Raw genomic sequence first — 25,173 nt, 5'->3', positions numbered from 1 at the left:
ATCATTGTCTTCTCATGCCAGCAATAGTTAGCTCTAAAGAAAACCATGCAGTCATTATCGTTTGGCATCATTTTTAACCTCACACCAGCAAAACAGATGCTAAGAATAATCATGAGAAACCTCAACATTAAATATACAGGTTTAGGAGGTCAAAACATATAATACATATTCTTCTTTTTCTTTTAAAACATCTTGACAGAAACGTGTTGCCACCAGTTCATGAAAAGAATTTCAATATCCAATATGGCTACCACAAATATAGTTTACCTGTTTATGTGCATTTTCTACTGTTTGTATCACATTAAAGCTGTGGTACACATAACACCGTATGATCTCTATCTGAATTTTCTTCCTTTATTGTTTGAACTCATGAAAAATGAGAGACATGCGTTGACATCTGATTGTGTTGCCCAGAGCAGTTAGCCTGATCACAAACCACAAAAAAGAGCAAAACCCACTGGTTTCCTGACTTGCAATCAGAAGGTATTCTACTTCTCATTTCCAGACAAGAACACAACATGAAACCCAAAGATAAACATCAATGTACCCTCCATTTCTCTAAAGAGAGGCCGTTAGGGTGAACATTTCTTAAAGGAGCCAGACCATCTCAAGTTCCTCAGAGTAACCCAACTGATCATGTACTGGAAAAAAAAAACACAATTATTTTTCTGGAAGTGAGGAAACTGGCAAGAGCTGCGCCTCTATTCACCCTCTATTACAGCACACTAAGCATTGTTTTAGCTTTATATATCCAACATTCACCCTGTGGCTTTTGCCTCTTTAAAGCCACGCCCAACCAAATACCAGGATATATAATCTGCTACACCTGAAATAGACTCTCCTTCTTTAAATAAAGGGAACATGCCCTACTTCCATGGAGATCCATGGTCTCAGATTTGAGGTTACCTAGCTGCAGCCACATTAAATCAAAGACAGACAGTAATGCTTGAAGAGTACATTTTTTGGTGGTGCCAATAGAAAACCACACCTGCAAAGTGTAGGAAGGTGACCCACGGGTTAGCTTGCTGTATGATTTAATTGAAATGTTAGTGTCCTAAAATGCCCAATAAAATTCCCCTCTAAAAATTCAATTGAATTAAAAAACAGACTATGTGTGGCCCAACTTGAAATGGTGTTAAGTTGCAGATAACATGACTAACATAGTTATGCTTTTGCATTTTCTGCAAAACACAAATATGATGTAATGCCAAAGTCCAGCCTCTCCAAAAAACCCAAACTTCACCCTTTTTCATGCTTCAACTTTTGTATCTATTGAATAAAAAAGTTACTGTTAATAAGTATTTCAGTGGAAAATGTTGAAATAATTAAACAGACAGAAAATATTTAAATAGCCAAAATTGTATTACATTTTATTTCCTTTGAAACCTGTATCAATATTAATTTAAACTGACAGCGGGCAAATGCTTGAACAAAATGCACTTCTAATACTACCTGTGTCGTCGCTTTTCTGTTCACTAAACGTGATAAACATAACAAAAGAAGAAAAAAAAAAGTGAGAAGAGATAACTGGCACATTAACACCATCCCTGGGGTGAAACATGGCAACAGCAGTATTATGCTGTTGAGGTTCATCAGTAGAGACATGGAGGTTGTTCGGAGTTGATGGGAAGCTAGATGGAGCTAAATACAGGGAAATCCTGGAAGAAAGCCTCTTACAAACTGCACAAGACTTGAAAACAAAAGTGGCTATCCACCTTCCTGCAATACAACAACACAAAGCATACCGCCAGAACTGCAAGGAAATGGCTTAGTTCAAAGCACTGTCATGTCTTAGGCTGGCCCAGAGCAAATCCACATCTAAATCCAATAAAGAATCTGTTCCAAAATTTAAAAACTGGTGTGCAAAGCTGACGGACACATAATAGCAACAAGTTATTCACTCACAGGGGTTAATACAAATGCTCGGCACATGCATTAGATTTTAAATTGTAAAACTTTTGAAATTTCTGCCTTTTCTTTCCATTTACCAACAATGGGAGGGGGGGGGGGCTGTAAATACTATGTCTGTTGTGTCCAAATGTATATATTATTTGTTTGCATCCTGAGCCGGTGTCTGTCTCAAAAAAATGTCACCATGGTAACACATGGTGGCAATAAGAGATTCTTGATTGAGTTTTCTTGATAAATTATAAATGAAGTAGAACAATACGCCACCAGATTGCATTTTGAAACGTTTTTGCCCAAATCTGTCAAAGTCTTTATTACTTAAATTCAAAAAGTATGTTTTGTACCTTTTGTAAATCTTCTGTTTCTATCTATTCGGCTGACAAGGAGCCTTTCGCACCTGCTGACATCCTGGTCCCCACCCGCATCTCTGCCTCTGTTTCCACCTAGCTGATCCTTCTCTTCTCAGAGTAAAGCCGTTTATACATAATTCACGGAGAAGCTTTGAGAGCATATTTGTGCATCTATAGTACAGCACGTATCCATCACTGCACCTTTACTGTCCTTGCTTTCTATCTCATCTCCATCAAACCCTCTACATCTTTTTTTTTTTTCGCTCTTACTTTTTCCACTCAGCTCCCAAGTCACAATTTGCCTTACCCTTCACTATTCCTCTGCAGAAAGGGTCATGAAAAGACTGCATCTCTGGGGGATTTGATTAATTGATACAACCCGGCCCACCGTGCCAAATGAAAAACCCTTACATCTCTTGTGTAGATTTTATGAGCTTATAGCTTCCTGCAGTGATTTAAAGTGCCCCAAGTAGGTTTGGATAAGTCCAAAGGTGAAAATAGTTGGCTTTTTAAGCCCTCGCAACCTCACCTGATTCTAAGACACATTAGGATTTAATAAAATGTTCTCTGGTCTTCACCAGGCCATAACATTATTTGGCTGCAAACTTGAGTGGGCAAATTATATAATGCCAATGTTTATGCTTGTGTTCATTTTACAGAACCTGACGTAAAAAAAATTGTCTTCTGCGTGACCTTAAGAGTCTTGTGCATCATTGTGGAGAAGTTTTGGGCAACAATTTTACCTCATTGCTTTACTTTATAAAGGTTTATGAGTATTATAAGAAGTGTTGTGCGACAGTGCTCCTAATGAGTTGGCGAGGTCGTCCTGTAGCCTACATGTTGCTGGTTCACCCGCATTGCCTGCCGGTGGTGGTCAAAGGATCCGGTGGTGCCGATACATGACAGCCTCGCCTCTGTCAGTCTGCCCCAGGGCAGCTGTGGCTACTAGCATAGCTCACCACCATCAGGGTGTGAACGTGTGAATGACTGACTATGGTGTAAAGCGCATTGCGGTCGTCCGACTAGATGAAACGCTATACAAGTACAAGCTAATTACCATTTGTTCAAAACAGTTCTCCTGAGATCTTTTAGTATTTTACCTTGATTGACAATTTCTCCACTGTGAGATCAATAAAGCCTATCTTATCTTATCTTATCTTATCTTATCTTATCTTATCTTATCTTATCTTATCTTATCTTATCTTATCTTATCTTATCTTAACTGGTCTAGAGTTTTTGGTAGGCTGCTGCGACACATTGTTTTTTGTTTTTTAACTGCTGTGTTGTAGAATCTGGCCCAACTTTGAGTCAGGCAAATGTTGTCTGATTTAAAACTTTATCAACATCACGAGTGAACCTGCTGAGCCAGAATACATGGTTTAAAAACCAGTGTTGTAGTCAGTCAGCTTAATGTATTAAAAAACATCCTGATTTGTCTCTTCGAGCTAAACTTTGGGCCACTAATATTTTAAAATTGTGATTCAAATGAGAAATATTATGCTACTGATTTCATGAGCTGAGACAGTTTTTTTTTTTTTTACTGAACTAGCTATGGCACACTTTGGCTTAAATTAGCCTGCCATGTGTAAAGCTGCTTATCTAAAAAGCATTAGTTTGAGCATACTGGAAGATATTATGACTTCCAGAGACTAACATGTTCCTCAGTACAAATGCTGCATTAACACACACATCCTTTTCTTCTTGTCAATTTCACGTGTCAGGCTCCCCCTGTTACAAATTAAAGACCCTTTACATCTGAATGATGTGCCTCTCGCAAAACCCTGGCATTTCAAGATGAAGCAGAAGGTGGAAATCAAAAATAAGGAAAGATTTCTGATTTGGTATCTTAAGAGAATATTTTAAAACGTGAGAGTAACCAAAGCCATTAAGACTTGAGTAACTTTGTTTTTTGGAACATCTGTCTACAGATACGTACTCTGCCTCTCGCCCAGTGATGGCTGGCCCACCTTCGACCCTGCGTGGATAAGCTGATGTAAACAATAGAGAGATATAAATTTGTAGATAGAATGTAGAGACTTTTCTTTAGAGCAAAATATTAAATTATGTCTCCACAGAGTTTTATTTCCAAATCATCAGTTGGTAGAATTTTTTTTTTTCATGATTTAATGTGCATGATGTGTTATTTAGCTGAAATAGTGTTGTGGACAACACATCTTCACTTTGGGTTTACATCCAGCGGAGCTTTTCTTTTTCAGTTGTTTTTATTCTTTCAAATGTAATTTTTCAAACCAAAGTCATAATTTCTTATTCTGACAATATTTGTTCTTTAGTGATTAGACATATTCACAGAGACGTCTACTTTCCTACACACTATCTTTGTCTCCTTACAACATAAATAAAAGCAGGTTATAAAATATCATATGTTCTACATATGATTCAGCTGTATTTACCTAAATTGAAGCATAGTTAGTTGCATAAAACCTTAGTGTTGATGTCAGGAGTAATTGCTATTAAACATTACTGTACTGTGAATGCAGGAACATTGACACCTGCTGTTGTCATTTAGGCAGAAAATGTCTTTTTAACTCAACAATTAGCAGCGAAAGGGAAAGATGTTTTTTTTCCAGACTGAGAAGGTGTGTTTTTGTTCAACTGTGAAATACCGTATTCTAATTTTAACGGGGATATTTCTAACGCATGTAAAAGGTGTACAACCAGCGGTGAACCAAGAGCTGTTTTTGCTCAACATTGTTACTGTGAGACCAGACAGATAAAGAACTGTCCAAGCTGGGCTGACATTTATTAAAGAGGAAGAACAAGAGGAGAGATTCAATTGCTCAGAGGCCGATGAGGAACAAACATCTGTCAGCAGAGCTATGGGGGAGCAGAGCAGACTTGGATTTCAGCTCGAGTTGGTATCAGAATTCAAACCTAGATTACGCCGATACTGTGTGGATTTAGTCCTCAAAATCCTCTGCTCGGGTAGAGCAGGGCTAGGAATGAAAGTAAAAAAGTCTCAACATGAGACTTTTCTTCCTAGAGCCAAAGGGTTGTTCAACTTGATTAGTTCTCAGTTAACAGGCTTAAAACCGGACTGTCGCTTAGCTCTACTAAGATAAAGTTTTTTTAAATTTATATCTTGAAAATATGAATGTGTGAATGTTATTTCTTTAACAAGCTGGTGAGGCCAGAAAGTCTTCATGAGCGGAAGGTAATATCAGAAGCCTGCGGCTATTCTACTTCGTTTTGTTTTATTTCTCGGAAATTGGACTTGGATCTGGGAAGGCTGCAACCTAAGTTGAGTGTTGTTCCAGTTGCAGGTCTGAAAATTTGCAGGTTTTGTTCGTTTTTGTTGGTTAGTGAAAAGGGTACCTACTAATGCAAGCCAATAACAATATATTTATCCCTGTTGTTTTCCATTCAAACACCAGAAGAACATGTTTATTCGTGGGGATTGTAAATCAGTTAAAACAGGTGCAAAAATACTGTCCACCAGTTTTAGATGCATGCAAGCTATGTTGGACATTACATCTAAGGTGTCTGACTTTCCAAGTCAAAATTTCAATTTCAAGCACAGACTGAATACACCATAATGTAACAATGGATCAATAGGCAATATCAATAAATAACACCTCAGACTTGAGGGGCAGTTTGATTTGCACATAATTAGCATGCCGCCATTGTTTGTGAGCTGGTTGCCATCTTAGCTGATGGTGCTGCTGTGTCACACTCGGGCCATGCTGCACAATGGAGTTTGATTGTCAGAAGTAAAACAGTTGCTCTGCATTTAAAGCCGCTCTTGTGTTTCTACATCAGTGCTTGAACTTTGCAATCCAGCGTCCAGGCATTCTCTCTCCAGCCGACTAATGGATGTTAGCCAAAGGAAAATGACGCTGAAAGCCCAGGCCAGAGACAAATGGCTCAGAAACAGACACAGGTAAGATGGATATTCATTACTGAACTGCTCTCTGTAATGGAGTATGGCAAAGGTTACAAATTACAGTCTCTGTCATAGCAGAGTGGACAGTGGCCACTAAAATGCTTCATCTATCTAAAGGATAGCTCTGCTCTGGCAGTCGTCACACTAGTCTTCCAACTGTTTTCCAAACAAGGAGTCCTTTGATTATACTTTTTAATTACAGACTGTGACAGACTCAATAATGAGTATAAATAATGAACTGTGTGATTCAAAGAAATGACAGATTATGTGTACTGTTATAAAGAAAGCAAAGTTCACCTATTTTTGCAACAAGTGGGGGACTGCAGCGGCTCCAGCCCCCTTGTGGTGGCTGAAGGATATAGAACCTCAACAGTAACTACCGAAGCAGGTGCTTCTGTATTATATTATATTATTCTACATAAACAGATATGTCACCAAAATGATAACTGTAAAAAGAAGAGTAAAAAAAAAAAACACTTAACAGCCGAATCAATTGCTATGTTTACATGCAACAAATTTCAAAATCGGATTTAAATGTATTCGGACGTGAAAAAACAAAAAATAATTGGATTGTACTGTTTAAATGGGCACACAGTCAATTAAACCGATCATGATGTGCGTTTTTATGCAACTGGCTTTATTCAGAATAGGACCACTGCCTTGTGCAGAGTGGTAAAATTTCCCTAAGAAACACAGAAGAAAATAACTTTCGTCCAGAATGGAACTTGCACCAGATTATTATTACGGTTGAGACGTTACCGAATAACTAATAAATTTGAGCTCTTTTAATGTTTCTAAAAGCACAGATCATTTTGCTTACCAGCATAGCGTCTAGCCGCTCAAAGCAAAAAATAAATAAAATAAATTAACACTAACATGGGGCTGACATGCACACTCTGGTTAGCTTGCCTCATTCAGAACCACTTGGTCCTGACTAGTGTTTACATCCATGTCAATCGGATTGTCAATCAGCTTAAACCAGCCCTCTCATTTGTATTATAATTACATTCCAATTGAGCCTAATCTGATCACAATATTCCGATTGCCGTGTTTACATAATGCAACTTTATTCCAAACGGCCCTTTATTCCGATTATTTACGTATGTCCATGTAACTCATTTCTGTTTACGGATGCTACAGAAATGGAACTGTTTTATTTTATATCTGTTTATCGAGCCTAGTACCAACCACCTTTGCATTTCTTCACTGCAGCGAGTGCTCTGTAGTTTTAAATAGCAGTGCTTCCGAGAATGTAGCTTTAATGCTGCAGATTCAAAGCCATAATATTAACATTTTCTGCAGCAGAGTTATGAAGCAAATGGCAAGACTGTTGAAACTTAAACTAACACAATTTTCTACTTTATTTATGCAGGAGTAGTACAGTATGATAGGAAATGTTGATATTGCCCATAGCCTCTCCTGGAGGATTTTTTGTTCTGTATGGGTTTAGAAGTGTTATAAAAGCCCAGCAGATGAAAAATTGTTTCTAAATCCAGTACCAACATACTCTTTAATACAGCAACAGCCACATCCAGCATTTGTCCCAATATTTGTAACTGCAACAGAAATGAGAGTTTACGCATAATTTCCCCCTAAAACGTTTTTAACCCAAACTGTGTTTCACCTTGAAACTGACCAGTTGTCAGTTTCAAGGTATTTCAAGGTTTCAAAAAGGTTACATTTTCAAAACCGCAAAAAATTTCTTCCGAACCATTTCTACAATGTAAAGTAATTTTAACAAGAGAAAATTCCACCTTGACCAGAGTTTTCTAAGATGAGCAATGCAACGCTGTCCCTCCGCTGACCTTTTGCTGTGCACTGCTGGTCAGCCGACTGAAAGACAGCTACTACACTTCTGTCTCCCTCATGAAAAAATAGACAAATTTGGCTGTTTGCCAGTATTTCAGGTTGTAAAAAAAAAAAAAACACCTCAGATCTCCCAGTAAAAAGCTGGAGCTAACTTTGGATTGAAGCAGAACCAAGCTGCCCATTTTCAGCCTAATGTCTGAATTCATTGCGACCACATGCGTTATTCTCTCTTTTTCCTCTGTGTGTGTGTCTCTCTGCTCTGCCCTGGCTGCCTGCAACATCCCCTCTTGGACCTGAAAAGCACGGCATGAATAATTCATATTTTTTCCGTGTACACATAGTAGGCTAATGTGTGCTGTTTGCGGAAAGGGTAGATCTTTAAAACGAGCCCGCATTGTTCTAAAACTAAAGCATTAAAAGCAGAGGTGTGGTTTAATAATAATAATAAAAAACATCAACTGGAGACTTGTGGATTCAGTGCGACGCAGAGTTCTCCATTTATCCGCAAAACAATAAATTAATGTCACTTTATTTATAAAGAAACCTTTAAAACCCTCAAGAGAATCACCGGCTATTCATACAATTTGCGTAAAAAGCGCACCAGATGCTTCACACACACACAGACGCGCGCGCGCACACCGGAGCAGGTGTCCAGCTTTGCCTAAACTGCTCTGGGCGGCTGCGTAACAAGCTGCAGGATTATGACAGATAGACAGGAGCACACAAGCATTCAACAGATGATCGCGGCCAGGCATTCACACAGGTACGAGCGGGATCGAGTTGTTCTGTTACCGCTGATTGAAAGTCAACAGTTTGTTAGAGGCTGGGTCCACACTATTCATGTCCCCATGCGATGCGAGGTCCAGCGGACGCGGCGACAGCAGACAAAAAGAAAAAAAAACCCCGGCGTCTTTAGTTTCAACCCCCGCTCCGTCCGTCTAGCGCACAGGCACACACCGCTGCTGCGCAAACTCCCGAGAAAACAGCTGATCGCGCAGCCCCGGCTGGTGGTCTCCAAACGCTCTGGGCACCCCGCTGTTCACTCACTGCTTAGAAGATGAAGCGGAACGACTCTGTCATAGGAGCTGTGTGTTTACTGTGCTGTCTCTGCCTCTCTCTCTCTCTCTCTCTTTCTCTCTTTCTCTCTCCCACACACATAGACTAACATGTATGGTGCATTTGAAGTCACCGGCGTTTTTTTTTTTTTTTCGTCTTTCCTGCGCCTGGTTTGGAGGATGTGCCAGAGGCTCTGCAGAGCAAAGAGCACAATTCAGAGCAGCTTATTCTTCTTGATTTGCTGCTGTTACATCACCGTCAATTAGGCAGCGGAGTGTAGGGAACCTGGAGCAGAGTGTAGCAGGGAGCACTAAGAGTGCATAAAATAAATGAAAGCAGATTCTCGTGTTTTTTTCTTCTCACTGTTAAATGTAGTGCTGATCATTAGGAGTCAACGATCTGACTGTTCAAGTTTGGCATATCTGCCTGGAATGCAAAGTCAGTCCTAGGCATTTACAGGCTAAATGAAAAAAGGCATTAAGGCAATAAAAACTGCAAAGGTGTGGAGAAAGTTTGAAATTATCTGCACAAGTTGCAGTTATTCAATGACAAATCTTCATAGGTTTTAAAGTTATGTTAAACAAATCTTGCGGACTATTTCAGTGTTTATATGTGAGTACTTTCAGCGGCTCCTTGCATCCCCAACGGATCAAGTAGCACCTCCTTCCAGACACTCCCATGTCTTTGGTCAGGTTCTACTCACATCTCTGTTAAATAAATACAGCATTAGTCAAATGTTTCCATACACTGTAAAAAAAAAACTAGGTAACGTTTTTCTTCCCCTTCTCCAACAATAATCAGACCAAAGTTTCCTGTTTTAGGTGGGTTCTGATTTCCAGTATTGTTTGGTAAATGCCAGAATAGTGAAATATTTCTATTGTTCTCTTCAAAGTCATGTCTACATAGTTCCTTAATATGAAAACAAACAAACAAAAACTTTATAAAAATATATATGGTTTGGGTATGTCTCTTTCAGTAGTTTGGTCCAATCCTCCTGGCAGAACAAGTGTGACCGAATCAGGTTTGTAGACCTTCTTGTTCAATTAAACCTTTTCAGCTCAGCCCACAAATCTTCTTCTGGACTGAGATCAGGGATTTGTTATGGCCACACAAAGTATTGACTTTGTGCTTGAATCACTTTGCAACTAATCTATGCTTTGGGTCATTGACCTTATGGAAGAGACATTTGTACCCAAGCTTTAATTTCCTGGCATACCCTGTGATGTTAATTCAATGTTTCCATGTAATGTTTGCTCCTCGTGATATCATCTATTTCGTGATGAGCACCATTCTGTCCCACAACACGATTCCTCCACAACATGATGCTCACGCCACTGCACACCCCTAATGTAATGATGGACATCACGGCCAAACACTTTACGGCCAAACACTTTAAGTTTGATCAGAACACAGAACATATCACCTGAAATGAAGGTCTTTCACCACTGAGTGCATTTGCAAACTGTAATCTGGCTTTTTTTTATGTTGCTCTTGGAGTGATGGCTTCTTCCTCTCTGAGCGGCCTTTCAGCCCATATTGGTACAAGACTTGTTTCAGTGTGGATAATGACATTGTCTTTTTTTTCCAGCTTTAGCCATAAGCTTCAAAAGCCCCATTTGCTTTTCCTTGGTGGTTGATACACACATTTTCATTAAACCACATTTATCTCTGGGACAAATTGTACCCAAGGATGAACTAAAGTTGTGGTGATGGGAACAAAACAGTGTCTTTTATACACTGTGCCAGACATGTGTAGTTTCAACTATAAGTCAGAGAGATGAACTTACTAGCGCAACACAATATTATTGCAAACATATTGTCATTGCAATATCAGTGAATGAGATATTCACATTGCACAGGGCTGTCTGTATAATAAATGTTGGCTGATATATTCCAAGTGTTTTGAAAGTGCAGTTTTACATGCCAACGTCATACTGAGCCAGTTGGACAGATACTCAGGGCAGCAGGCGCTCACACCAAACCCAAATGGCATTGCTCAAAATGCTAAAGGTCACCAAGTGTAGGAAGCACAGATGAGAAAGAGAGGAAAGAAGAAAACAAACGTGTTTTGCAACTGATATTGTCATCGCGATATTCACCAGTATTATCAGTATTCCAAGATTTTCTAAATTTTGCAGGCCTATTAGTTACAGCAGTCAATTTCAAAAACACTTTATCCTAGAAGCTATTTATGTCAAGAAAAACGCAATATAACTAATCTCATGAACCATGAACCCTCAGTAGTTAGAAATAAACACAGTTCTATTAAATGACAATGCAAATGTGGTTAAATGTTGACAATTAGTTGTTGATGCTGTAGTGGTAGGTTAATAGAAGTGGGCCGTAAATCAAAGTCTGCTTCAGTCCTTAAACAATCTTGGGCCGGCCCTGCAGGAATGTGTTATAATTAAAAGATTGCCTCAGAAGCAGTTTCGAACAGCCGACGGACAGATACTATCCAGTAGTGCATTTCTGTCACCAGCAAATCTACACTATACACAGCTTGGCAATGAAGTAATCCGTGCAGGATTACATAAAAAAACAAAAATAGTGAAAAGCGCATTGATTACATCAAAACAGACACAAGAACCAAGGTGATCAGCTGACTTTAGTAAATAAGATAGTGGACAGATGATGGTTGGTACATTTTTACAGATTCTGAGTGATTCTGAGTTGTGTTGAGAAGCAAAGGGTTTAGCCTCACAGGTATGAGCCACAGTTTGACTCTGATGACCCTCAAGCCATGCTGGACATGCTGTGGAGTGTAAAGCTGAAGGAAACATTGATAAAGACAAGGATCTTCTTCAGAACTCGATCAGTTGTCACCACAGGTACGTGCTCTTGGAGACGTGGTTTCTGGAGGGTAGATTTCTTTCTGGTATAAACAAAAGTAGAAAATCACCCCAAAACAGTAAAGAAATAATAAAAACCAGCCAGATATGCTGTTCCACGGGTGACAATCTATCCGACTATCCCTTGCATGAATAGCGTTTGCAGCTTGATCCTTTAACCTAAGCAAACATTTTCTTGCAGCGCAAATATGAAGTAAGCTATGTGGGAATGACAACTCTGGCACTTAAAATGGGATAATAGTCATTGCTACACCATTATCTCACAGGGACTGGGAGGATGATGTGAAGAATATAAATATTTTGACACATTTTACTGAAATATCTGTCTGGAGCCACTTAAATACTTAAATAAAATACATACATAAATACAAAATCTATCAAAAGCGCTTATCTGCTATATTCTTTATTCATTCAAGATGATTGTCTGGTATGTACTGCCTCGTTATGTCATCAGCTCAGATAAAGGCATAGCTACTTTCATCTTCAGTGTGCTGAGCCTTCTGGGAAATCCTGTGATGGAAATCTATATGTCACTACACAGTCGTGTGTTTCTTGTCACTGTACATTTGTCAATAAAAAGAAAACATCATTGGGTAGTATCTGTAAAAAAATACTTTGTAGTTTTAACCAGTCAGCGGTGCATCAATTCCCTGAAACCCTAAAAGTGAGACGAAAATATTAGGTTTACTGTTCACCATTTGTTATTATGAACAGGAAACGTTTATTTGGTGACTTCCCGTTCCCATGTCTAATAGAGCATTTATATATTTAGGCAAACTCTGACTGCTTCAACTGTTCAGTGTCACTGCGTGTCACCAGTCAGTCCCTGTTATCTGTTCTCAAGTCTTGCCACAGACTTTCCAAACAACAGACCCAGACCATGATGACATCATCTATCTTCTAATCACTCACTTGCTGTTTCATTTTTTTAACGGCATATAGATATTTCTATAAGTAAAAAAGTTCCGGGCCACCTTAATGTTAGTGCTCATGGAATTTGAACTCCTATTGCTAAGGCTATGTTGAATAATTACAAAAACTAAAACAAAAAAACAAAACCCTGACTACAAGTTTGCAGTAATGCACATCTGTAATAGCCCACGCTACGTATTAAATAAAGAATGAGCCTAGGAAAAATAAAAAACATCTGATTTTACGATGCTAGAGTAAAAGCAGGTTAGGATGGAGGATAATTAGAAAACAACAATCGCCTATAGAGCAGTTCATTAATCTGATGGGATGAAGTCTGTCCACGGCAGACATATTCTTTACTCAGTCATCGGGAGGCGTTTTCTAAATGTGCACAAAAGCCTTCTACAGTGCCTTGCAAACGTCTAAATTCCCTTTGATCTGTTTTAACTTTCAGTCACGTCGCAACCGTAGAATTCAATATACTTCATGGGAGATTTTATGTGATAGGCCAACACAAAATATAATATAATTGTGAAGTTATACAAAAATCTACAAAAGTGTGACGTGCACACAGTCATGCCGATGGTTTAAGACTCTACCATCTTCACTCATCAAGAGACTGAAATCTTTGACCTTTTGTCTTTTTAGAATAGTTCAGGCTTGATTGGACCTAATTGACAATATTCAGCTATTTTAAATGCATACAGATTTTCAACTAGATCTGGACTTCACCATCCCACAATGTGAATGCACTTTACCAATTTCATTTTAGCTTGGTGTCGACTTATTGGAAGACGAGCTTTCACCCCGCTCTTTGGCAGCCTCGAAAAGGTTTTCTTCATGGAGATTTCTCCATTTAGCTCCATGCATATTTTACTATGTTCAACTCTGACAAGCTTCTCTGTCCCTGCTGAATTGAACCATCCACCAAGCACAATGTGTCCACCTCCATTTTTTGGGGGGGGTTTGCAATGAGGGTTTTTCTTCATACAAATAAGTAATGCATTAAGGCAAAAAAAAAAGTGATCTTCCTCTCGCCTGGCCAGGGCATCTTCCTCTACATGTTTGCTGTGTCTCCTGCACAGGAAATGACAAGTTCAAGGGTTGCAAATGTTTTTGAAAGGCACCCTGTGTGCTTTGTGTGGTTTGGTGTCATGAAAGCAATGACAGTTGAGTCTCATTTATTGCATATTTCCAAATATAACTTTTTTATAACTGCTATAAATATGAATGTTCTGATCTACAGGTTTCCTACACAGTCTTTCTTAGTTCTCTTCTATTTTTAAAATAAACTATAGGACAGAGAACTCTGGAAAGTTCAGTCTGCATATATATATATATATATATATATATATATATATATATATATATATATATATATATATATATATATATATATATATATATTGTTTTTGTTCTGAAATGTGTGTAGGAACCAAGGTTATGAAGCTGCAAAGATGATAACCTGCATTTTCGTTCTGTAGGCAAACTAGTATTTTGCTTTCCATTTTCTCCAACTACTGATTGCTCACGAGGCGGAGCTGGAAGATAGATGCATTTATAAAACCAAACCTGACAAGAGAGCAGGAGAGATTGGCAGCACAAGTTGCTACAATTATACAACCATTGACTGGCTCACAAACTTTATCAGGCTGAAAACTTGGGATTACTTCTCTAAATCACTGAAAGATATAATCAATGGCTTGAATGCAATAATGTCACTTCTGTCTGACCTGCTGTCGATTAACACATTTGTCTGAAGAAAACACTTGAAATGTTTCCGTTGGCAACAAGTAGTTCAACAAAGTTGATCCAACTTAGTTTATTTATATTAGTTTATAAGATGTCAAGTTAAAACATTGTAAATAAATTAAGTTGGGTCAACTTCATTCAATTACTTGTTACCAATTGAAACAATTCATTTAAGTTGTTACAGCTTTCTCTTTTTAGAGATGGTGGTTATGAGCCCCCAAAAGTTAGTTTTTTTAAGTCTTTAATGTTAAACAACGTGATGCATATGTCGTACCAATATGTACCACCAATTAATTAATGTGGATGGACTAACATAACCTTTTGTGATACAACTGAAATTTGTATGAGACCTTGTTTTGAAAAGAAAAAGGTTTCAACATGAGGGAGTAGGCGCAATTTCCTTAAAGTGATAATTAATTTTATTTGTTTTTGGCGAGGCTTGTTTGCTGCAACAATGAATATGACATTTTAATGATAAAATAGAAAATCCTTCCCACATTGAAACAGGTTTTGGTAATTGTTCTTTTTGCTCAAGCCGGATATGGACAAAATTATTTTTGTAAAAGCATCAGAGTGGAAATGAACCAGAACAATGCCTTCCAGAATTACTTTCTGGTATGAATTCCTCACTTTTATTTCCCCTGATAGTGTTGCCTTGCTAAATTGGTGCATAGTAATAAAACGAGAGAGAGAGTTTTTCAAAAAATGATAAAAAAAAGGAATGTAACCCGATAATGTGTGCAAAAATAAATTGATATTGCTTTTTATTTTTTCAGCGTGTGTAATAACAGTAAGGAGAACATCTGGAAAGCGGAAGACATTTGAATAAAGCAGAAGAATGGGAGGACAAAAAACATGTCAGGGTGGGTTTGAATTCATTCTTTGCCGTCTCTCTTTTTTTTTGACACCTCGTGCACTCTCAATTAGAGCAGCTGAAACCCGAGCCCAGGTAAATCTGATACCATCATAATAGCGCAGCCACGGCCCGTGCCAGCAGCTCAGGCTTCATATACAAACACAACATGAAAGAGTGCGGGAATGCGCAGCAGGCCCGGCTGCACGGCACTCAGCTGCTCATTAATTTCAGACCCCCCCCCCCCCCAAACCGTGGGATCTCAACACTGCAGGAAAACACCTAAAGCTACAACCACGTGTGACATGTTTCTCTTTTAGTTTTTGTTTTGCTGTGTCTAATAATAAATTAGAGTTGCAGCTGGAGGCTCATCAAGAATGAGGTGTTTTCAAGGGTAACCGGAGCCTGGCGTCAGGATAAAGTTACAGGAGTCCAACACGAGACACCTGAACCCCCCCTCCAAACTCTAATTAGTGCCCCGAGACAGATTACCTACACAAACAAAGAAAAAAGTACGTTTTATCCCCCCCCCCCCCCCCCCTTCAACCCCGACTATGACACACCCACCCCTGAGCATAGCATGAGGTCATCTACTTCTTTTAATGTGAAAGCCAGTGAGGTCAGTCTTTTACGAGGGAAGCGAGAAGACAACAAGCTGTTACAGTGGCCAAGGGGTTCTCCACCTGCTTCTTACGGACAGGATTGGTGTAATGTGAAATTATAATGCGTTAGGCAATAACACCTTGAAAACTAAGATCAAAATCATTTTAGGCTTTATCACACTTTCGGATTGACTGTTGGTTTTCTCTAATCCAAACAGCATTAAGAAGGAAACTAGAGAATCAAATACAGTCACCAAGGTCTGGTAAATCTTTAGCAAGCTCGGTGTGTCGCCATCAGCAAGGTTTTGGCGTAATTCTGAATGGGCATGCTTGTTATCGGTGTTGTTAAACCACAACTAAGTATGCTGGTTTCATGGCCTTTAGGCATGAATTTTTTAAAAGGTCAAAGTCTGGTCTTGAGGAAGATTATTCCAGGTGTTTTCTTTTGCCTTTCATTATCCACTCCAAAACTAGTTTGGACATATGTTTTGAATTGTGCTTTGGCTGAAAAGTCTTAAATCCCCATGCAATGAAAGCAAGGCATGAAATGCATTGGCTGCCACTGGACTCTAGAGCAGCAGAGAGGTGTTCTCTGGAGGGACAGATAGGACTTTGGTACAGAGGGGATTATGGTGTGGGGCTGTTTTTTAGGAATTGGGCTCAGGCCTTTTTTTTTTAAATAAACTCCATACCAAGACACAATTTTGGACTATTATATTTTCAAAGGTTTGGGATGGCAACCTGTTTCAACAGAACTGTGCAAGGTCCTTAAGGACATGCATGCCATGGACACCTCTGGGATTAATTAGGGTGGAGACTGCAAGCAAGGCCTGCAAGTCCAACATCAAAGTCTGACCTCACTAATGCTCTTCTGGAAGAATTACCATAAACACCCACGAACCTTGTGAAAGTCTTCTTTGAAGGGCTGAAGCAGTTATACCCGCATAGGATGGGTCTACGATATACCATCAGGATTAAGAATGTGCGGTCACTTAAACTCACTAAAAGCAGGGGTGTATGCATACATTTGATCCGGCTTGTATAATTTTGATCCTGTTTGGGTTAAACAAAAGAAAAACATCTAATACGCTGTTGTGCACCTCATTTTATTGAAGATTTGTTGGATTTCTACAATCCCTTCAAAAACAAATGTTCAAATCCACCATGTGGACGTGGCTTTAATTACCTTTGCATCGTTAAATGACCCCCCCATCCCTCCCCACCACCCTTTACGTTTTGTGTCTGTTGAGGCTTGTCGGTATTGATTAGGAAGTACACAATAAGCTGCAAATCTTCTGCTGCGTGGAGCCTGGCAGAGCTAAACTATCCCAGGCCCTCTCTGCTCCCCAGACAAATTAAACTTCAAAGGCGAGGATTTAAACGTAGGTGTAAGCATTACAGCGTGTGGGTTTGTAGTCCACGTGTCCACGCCGCGGATGTGAGTCTGCGGGTCTCAGGTAGGGTAACTGTGTGTGTGTGTGTGTGTGCGGGCACGCACAGCTTTGGCAGCCGGAGCGCCTGAATCTGCACGAAACGGATCAGGAGCTCTTGATTCAACAGTGCGATAATCCCTCTGAGTGTTGGCGCCTTGCTTCTGGACAGCTGCCGCTCTGGCCCTGTGGTGGCCCGCATGAAGCCGTTCCCCTTTTCCCATGCATGACGCTGGTCAGATGAGGTGAACTCGCTAATATTGCTTATCTCGTAGATGTAAAGTGATATAAAGATGAATAACAAATCGTTTGCACAGTATATTATGCAAAGGGGGTAAGAAGCTACTACAGTAGAACTGTTATCTGTCTGCCATGTGGCGAGGCAACATGTAAATCAAACACACCTACAATGACGGGTCTCTTTTGTTGTGAGAGTAATCAGCAGTGAGGAAAAAGTCATAATAGGAGGCTTCGTTTGCATGTAACATTGTGTTATATGAGTAGAATATGGCCCGTGATACAGGGATATACAGAGGGGCAACATTAAACCACTGCTTCCCCTTTCAAGCATTCAACAGGCGTCGTTTTCAGTGAGCAGCCACCTGTATTCCCCTCACGTGTTGTCCGACTCCGCAAACACGCTCACAGGCGGAGGATTTCGATCCAGACCCCGGCCTGTTTGTTTCTGGCGAGCCTCAAATGCCAGTGAGTCACCACGTGGCCTCTGTGAAATGTCACTATGTCAGGTTGCAGCAATTGATAATGGCGATCTCATTAAATGTGATCCGCTGAATTAACCTTTTGTCTATAACACTCCGGCGCTCTCTGGGCGGCCCTCGGCCCTCGTCCCTGCAGCTGAACCTCCACGTACGCGTCCGCAGGGGTGTTAGGAGAGGATGGGAGGCTTTAGTGGGAAAATGCAACAAGTAAAAGAGAAAGAGAAAGAATGATATGGGGCCTGCTGCCTGCTTGTGAATGAGACCTGCTACTTAGTCCACATGTTCTCCAAATGAACGTCCTTGCATCTCGTTAGAGCGTAACATACTCCTCCTAGAGGAAAGATGGGATCAGTGCATCAGTTGTTTGAAAATTGGTAAAAAAAAAACAAGAAAAACTTCTATTTTAATTATTTATATGCATTTTGTTCAAAACCATTATACTTGCTCCGATGACAACTTAAGTGTTTCAATACAAGTTATTATGCCCTATGTTTTCCCAAACTTACTGCAGTAGCACAGCAGTGTTTTCATAGTAACAGTCTGCCCTCTTGTGGCTACAGCGGTTAATCACACATTATTTGTTTCTGGGGAAAGGTAGAAATGGCTTAAACCTAAGGTACACTGTGTGTGTGTGTGTGTGTGTGTGTGTGTGTGTGTGTGTGTGTGTGTGTGTGTGTCTCCTAGCAGTCCCTTACAGTTGTTGATCAGGAAATGTTTTCTTTGTTTTCATTTGGTACATAAAGAAACACTGTCTGCCAGTGCAAACGTGCCACAGATGGCAAACAACAGCAATCACAATGCCAGCATCACATCTCTTGTCTGATTGTTTATTGGTGTTAGATTCATATGGAATGAGTTGCTTTGCATCCTAATAAAGCGCTTCTCACCTCACTCCAGCAGCAGAAGCAGCGTCTGAGACAAAAGGTGGGTTAGGTGTGTGTCTATGCTCTCCATACTATTATGGTCTACAATTTGCTGTGATAAAACTTTTATTTTTGAACCTGTTTTCAAACCTGATCCATTGTGCACATGGTTCATCTGTCTTGTTTCCTTTCCCACTTGCTCATAGTAAAAGTATCAGCAAAAGTATTTATAAACTTTGATGATGTTTTTTTTTTTATTACCAGGATTTTATGTCACATCAACACAAAGTAACAGAAAGGAACAGCTGAAGGAGAAAATATATGGTTTAATAAGTTTTGATGAATAAAAATCTAAAAAGTGGAGCTTGGATGCCACTGAACTAAAATCTGATTTCCCTCAAAGCGTCATCATGAAAAGCAAGGAACACAGCAGACAGACCGGGGATAAAGGTATGAAGGAGGAAGTAAGCTTAGGTTTAATACAGTATCCCAAGTTTGGAGCATCTGAGAGAGCTTTGGGAGAAAATATTAATGTATGTATCCTTTTCTTTACCAGTCCATTTATGCACTACTTACTCTGTCATTTAAATAACTCTATTTACTTTCAGCTATTCAATTCTTTTTTAAATCAGATTTCAACATCTCAGTATCACTTCAGGTATTTTTTTCCACCTACAGCTCAGAACACCAGACTTCAGCACTCTTCACCCTGCCTCTCTGAGACCGAGATTAAAGGATTAACATTGATTATAGCCTCTCTTGCTTTATTGTAAATAATCTTTGATGGTTTTAAAAAAAAATCTTTCTTTCAGAAGCAAGTTCCTTCTTGGTATACAGTCAACTAAGAACTAAAAGAATAGAGGTTGTTTATTTGTCTGACGTCTAGTGGTTCAAACAATTCAAGTTGCATAAATAAATAAGTACAAGATGGTGGGATTGTAAAAAAAAAATGTTTCCCCACTGTACCATCCAATCCATTATCAGAAGAGTGGCCAGAAAAAAAGCCATTACTTATTGTTAAAAATCAGAAGAGTTTGACCAGTCATGTGCGTTGAGGTTTTCTGTTATTTTGTTCTAGTTGTTGTCTGCTTAAAAATGAAAAAAAAAAAAAAAAACTGATGCATCTTCAAAGTTGTAGGCAAGTTCTGTAAATGAAAATGTGAAAGTCTCAAACGATCTATCCAAACTAAACTAAAAAAAAATTAAAAAGGTGGCTGAATACTATTGCAAGACACTGTAAATGGCTAAAATCCCTCACAGCCACGTAACACGTAGCAGACATTAAAACAGTGACAATCTGCATTTTGAACGAGGTTTATCCTGTTTAAAGTTCAGACACTTGCTGTGCTTAAAGTAAGACTGAGCACCTTGGTGAGATTGAAAGGGCTGCCTGAGGCCTTCAGAAACAAGACTGTAACAGCTCATGAGTCTGCTACGGGAGTTAGCAAAGTCTCAAAAGACCATGAAATCAGGTATTCCACTTCACACAAAACAGTTAACAAATGGAGAACATTTAAAACTACAGCAAACATGTCAAGCTCAGGTTGTTTTAGCCATTTCACACTGACAGCGGACTGCAAGATCCTTAAAGAAGTTTTAAAGAATGCTGAAAAGTCATCAACAGGCCTACAGTAGGATTTTGCTCCTACTGATAAAAAAAGTGCATGCCTGTACAACCAGACACAGGCTGAACAAGTTAAACTTAAAGGGAAGGTTTACCAGCAGGAAACCTTTGTTCTGTAAGGAAATTATGAAGGTCAGACTGAAATTTGACAGAGGGAGTCTGGACAACAACCAGGACTTCTAGAATAATGTTCTTTGGGCAGATATGGTTTAAAACTGCGAAACTGAATTTATTTTGACACCAGAGAAGGAGACATGCTTGCCTTAAGCCAAATACATATTTTCCAGGTGTGGAACCTTATACCAGCTGTGAAGAATGGAAGAGGAGGCGTCATGCTTTGGGATGTTTTGGTGCAGCTGAACCTGGCTATCTCAACGTGAATTCTGCCACGTACCAGAGGGTGCTTGAGGAAAATGTAAGCTCATCTGTAAGGAGATTTTAGCGGAAGACGAACCGGACCCTGCAACAAGACAATAATCCAAAACAATGACTGACTGAAAAAGAAAGGAAAAGTCCCGGGCTGAGTCAAAGCCCAGATGTCAATCCCATTCAGATGCTGTGAAGAGACTTTAAACTAGGGCTGTTTGAGAGACTAGTAGATGGATGGAAGTGTCTCGTTGAACTAATTTCAGCCAAAGAGGGCCAAACTCTTTAGGGTTTCCTACCTTTTTCTTCAGAAAACACATTTTATTTCTATCTTTTAAGATAAAACAAGGTATTTTTTGTGTGTTTTTTTGTAATTAAATCACTTTCTTTTATAGAGACGAATAAAAAAAAAAACAAGATTAGGCATTCATATGTGATGCTTTCCAAAGGAAGACTTCAATATTTAATGGGGAGTCCTAATTTTTTTAACAGGACTGTAATGGAAAGGGAGAGTGCTGGCTCGAGTCAAAGCCCAGATGTTACAATTCAAAGCCGGGGAAAACAGGAGACGATCTTAACTCCTGTGGATTTTCTGAATACCCGCCGACCAATAACTATTTGGGACAGCTTTACTGCAGAGTTTCTATGATATACAACACTGTTACAAGTACATTTGCTTTGCTGGTGTAATATTAGAACTTCAGCACAGCAGTATGAACAGATGGTCCGGCTAATTTTCTTTTTAGGTGCCCTTAAGCTATAGTTAAAAAGGCTTACATAGAAGGCCTTTGAAATTGATAGAAATACTATCCAGATTTTCTTTTTTTACATAAAATGTAAATGACTGAAAATGTGAATGAACTTTAATTGGCTTATTATGGTCCAATAGTGACATCTTTCAATATTAATTGCTAGACTGAATGGAGATGAGGCATACAAACAATCCTAGTTGAGTGCTTGGAGTGTTCACATAATCAAAATGTAACTTCAAGCACATTACGACTCTATTGTTTATGTATAACGCTTAAGTGAATGCCTTTTAACGGCTTTACGGTGGATGCTGTCGATTTTCACACAGATAATCTGACTTTCTGTTGATGGAAAGTGGAAGTTATTTTTCATGCAGATGTTCCTCTTTCAACTAAAGTACATTAAAACGCACACCAGTAATAATGTAACACAGTCAAAGTCAATTCCTAAACTTCTGCTTCTTTTTTATCCTTTTTGTAAAAATAAGACATATTGGCCAGTGAGAGCTTAACCGTTGCAATGTTGCAACGTTTTGAACATGTTATGGAGCTCTCCATAGCATGCCGCTCTGATAAAATCATTCTAAACTAAGGCGTACAGAGCCTGGAAATAAGTCTTAGCTGTTTCTCAAGAGGTTATTTTAATGTCAAAATGTCATTGTTTTGCAGCATAATTCATATTACAGAGAGGGTGTTCCCTCTTCTTCAGTTGCAACATTGTACCCACCCACTTCCTCATTTGATCGTTGCTTAAAACGTTAAATAAAAGTATCTTCAACAAGACATCAGAGTCCTGATGACTGTACAAATGACAAATGTTGGTTGGTCTGTTTTTGCATTTATAATAGTTGGACACTAAAATAAATATTTCCTTTTATTTGGTAGATCTCATATTAGGAAGCTTTTTTAAAGCAGAAGGCCTCACATTGAAATAATACAAAGCATGATATCGCTACTATTGGACAGAAAACTTTTAACTCCAAAAATGTTGTTTTTTTAAGGAAATGACAGAAACATGTTGCTTCTAAATGTAACTTCATACCGTTTGGTCAAAGTTAAATGCTCATTTTGTGACTTTTCAATGAAAATGTATTCAGTATGTAAAAGACATGTAAAGGGTGATCAATCAAGTTTATTTTCCACTAAAAAAGTGTCTGACAGGAACGATATGGAAAAATCATACATGGTGTTTTATAAATCAAAAGTTTGAAACGTATTGTATGCATTGGTATGCAGGCCCTTAGATTGAATACTTCTTAGAATCACCTTTTGCTGCAATTACATCTTTTCTTTTGGGGGTATTACTCAACCAACTTTGAATCCACCTATCTTTACTCATTATCTAAGCAAACTAGCTCCAACTCAGTCAAATTGGACGGAGAGCATCGGCGCACATACAGTTTTTCATTCTTGCCGCTGATTCTTAGTTGGATCTAGGTCTGAACTTTGACTGGGCCATTTAGCCATATGGATAGATTTTGATCCAGACCATAACATGGTAGCTCAGGCTATGTTTAAGGCTGTCCTGCTGTAAGTTGAACCTCCGCTCCAGTCTTAACTCTATTGCACGCTCTAACAGGTTTTCCTCCAGGATTGATTGGTGTTTAGCTCAATCCATTTTCCCATCAGCAGTGATCTGCTTTTCCCCTCTCTGCTATAATTAATACAAAGGAGTCTGTCAACATATTTTGCTCATATTGATAACAATGATACAGCAAGATGATACAAAACTGTAACTATACCATATGCTTCTGTTACACATCCATCTACTAGTTGCAAGCGTGTTCATGAAATAAATGTGTACCTGAAATGCACATGTTGCACATGCACTCTGAGTAACCTAACTCTTATTTAAACTAGTCTTTAACTTAAGCTAGACCTATCTGATGTTTTATCTTTTCTCCTTGTTCACTATTGTTTTTTTTTTTTTTTTTTAAAAAACACATCTAAGGCATTGCTAGAACAACTGCATTGAGATTAAAATTCAGACAGGATGCAATATGACGGCAACTGGTTGCACTGGATTTTATTCAAGGTTTCAACAAAAGGAGCCTGAACATAAAGGCTTATAACAGTTTTCAGGTTTGTAAAAAAAAACAAAAAACTTTTAAATCACCTATGACTTTCCTTCCCCTTTATAACTATGCACCACATTGTCTTGGCCACACAACGTCCTAGTAAACTACAATAAAGTTTGTAGTTGTAACGTCACAAAATGCACTAAGGTTCCAGGGAGTGTGAATACTTTCGCAAAGGCGCTGTAAGCCCTCACGACAATTAAAATAACATCCAGAGTCAGTGCAGAAAGCATTCCTTTATAGTTCTGCAAATATCTCTTCAGTGGCTTTCCCTCTTTCATGTTCTTGTTCTGTTGCTTTCCCTCCAGCCTTCTGTAAAACCACAGGGTAAAAATGCACAACATTAACCCTTCACAAGCTCCATTTTCCTTCTCTTGTCCTTCTCTGGATCCCTGGATGCAGGTTTAACAGTTGAAACGGTGGGAATCAATGTGACACTTTCTCATTGCCTCACCCCAAAGCACGGTTCATTGTAGAAAGACTATCGTACGACTGTGAGGAAAAGAATAACCTCCCTGTGCTTTGAATCCAGCATGTGGCTTGTGTCTCAGTGCAGACTGGCTGGACCCCAAACAGTATGCAAGTTTGCATGTAGCTACTCTGGGTTTGTTCTAGCCAGCGATACTGGGTTCTTTCTGTCCTTTAGGAAAATCCTTGGGCAGAGCATGGTGCATTTTAATATGCATGCATGCCCTAAAAGTCTTAAATGGAAGCAGATGTTTCCAAGACTCAAACTTTACATAGGGTTATAATCAAGCGAGGGATTTTTTTTTTCTCTTTTCTTTTGCGATTTTTCTTCTAGTAATTTGGGTCCATTTTTCCATCTCAATTAGCCTGCTGAGCTCCATTGTGTGCTGCGTGTTTAGCTATGCAGCCACATATGGGAGCGATTATGCTCCAGTGTTTACCAGAACTCACAGAGGGACAGGCTGTACGGCTCTGCAGAGCAGAACCTCGCTGGTTGACACTGTTTCAGCTTCCCCGTCCACCACCTTTTATGGATGTTAGAAAGCAACAGTTCATGGACACTGCACATGGGAGGATTACCCTTCCAGGGGTGGAGTATTGGGCACATTGACTCTTAAAAAAGAAACAAAAAGTGCCAAAATATTTTTTTACGGGGGATTTAATAAGAGGTAATGTGTAACTGTTCCCTTTGTTAAAGACATGTCGTTGAAGGTTATTTCAAAGGAGACGTTGTATCAGTATCATTAAGTCTCTGAGCAAACCTTTAGTGATCAAGTTGATGTAATTCCCCTGTTACAATGCTAGGCTCCTGTGAAGAAATTAGGCTATAATGAATCATTTCAGAACTTTTCTTGCCTTCAAGGTCACAAATATTTTTGTGC

At 39.1% G+C, this 25,173-nt stretch overlaps 1 protein-coding gene across 5 annotated transcripts in view; it reads right to left on the bottom strand.

Moving 5' to 3' along the window:
• The window catches only part of garnl3 (GTPase activating Rap/RanGAP domain like 3), a 126,591-nt gene that overhangs the window by 78,838 nt on the left and 22,580 nt on the right, over positions 1-25,173 (bottom strand). The window contains exon 1 of one of the 5 annotated variants that reach the window (XM_012866210.3): positions 8,761-8,844. The exons of the other annotated variants lie outside the window; for them this stretch is intronic. Coding sequence (XP_012721664.2) covers positions 8,761-8,810 — 50 coding nt within the window. The 5' untranslated portion in view covers positions 8,811-8,844. Of the gene's footprint in view, positions 1-8,760; positions 8,845-25,173 lie in introns of those variants that run through there. 5 annotated transcript variants of the gene reach the window in all.

Source organism: Fundulus heteroclitus, chromosome 8 (genome assembly GCF_011125445.2).
Source record: "Fundulus heteroclitus isolate FHET01 chromosome 8, MU-UCD_Fhet_4.1, whole genome shotgun sequence".
Taxonomy (NCBI): domain Eukaryota; kingdom Metazoa; phylum Chordata; class Actinopteri; order Cyprinodontiformes; family Fundulidae; genus Fundulus; species Fundulus heteroclitus.
Note: the sequence above shows the minus strand (reverse complement) of the source record. Positions and strands in the feature narration are given on the sequence as shown.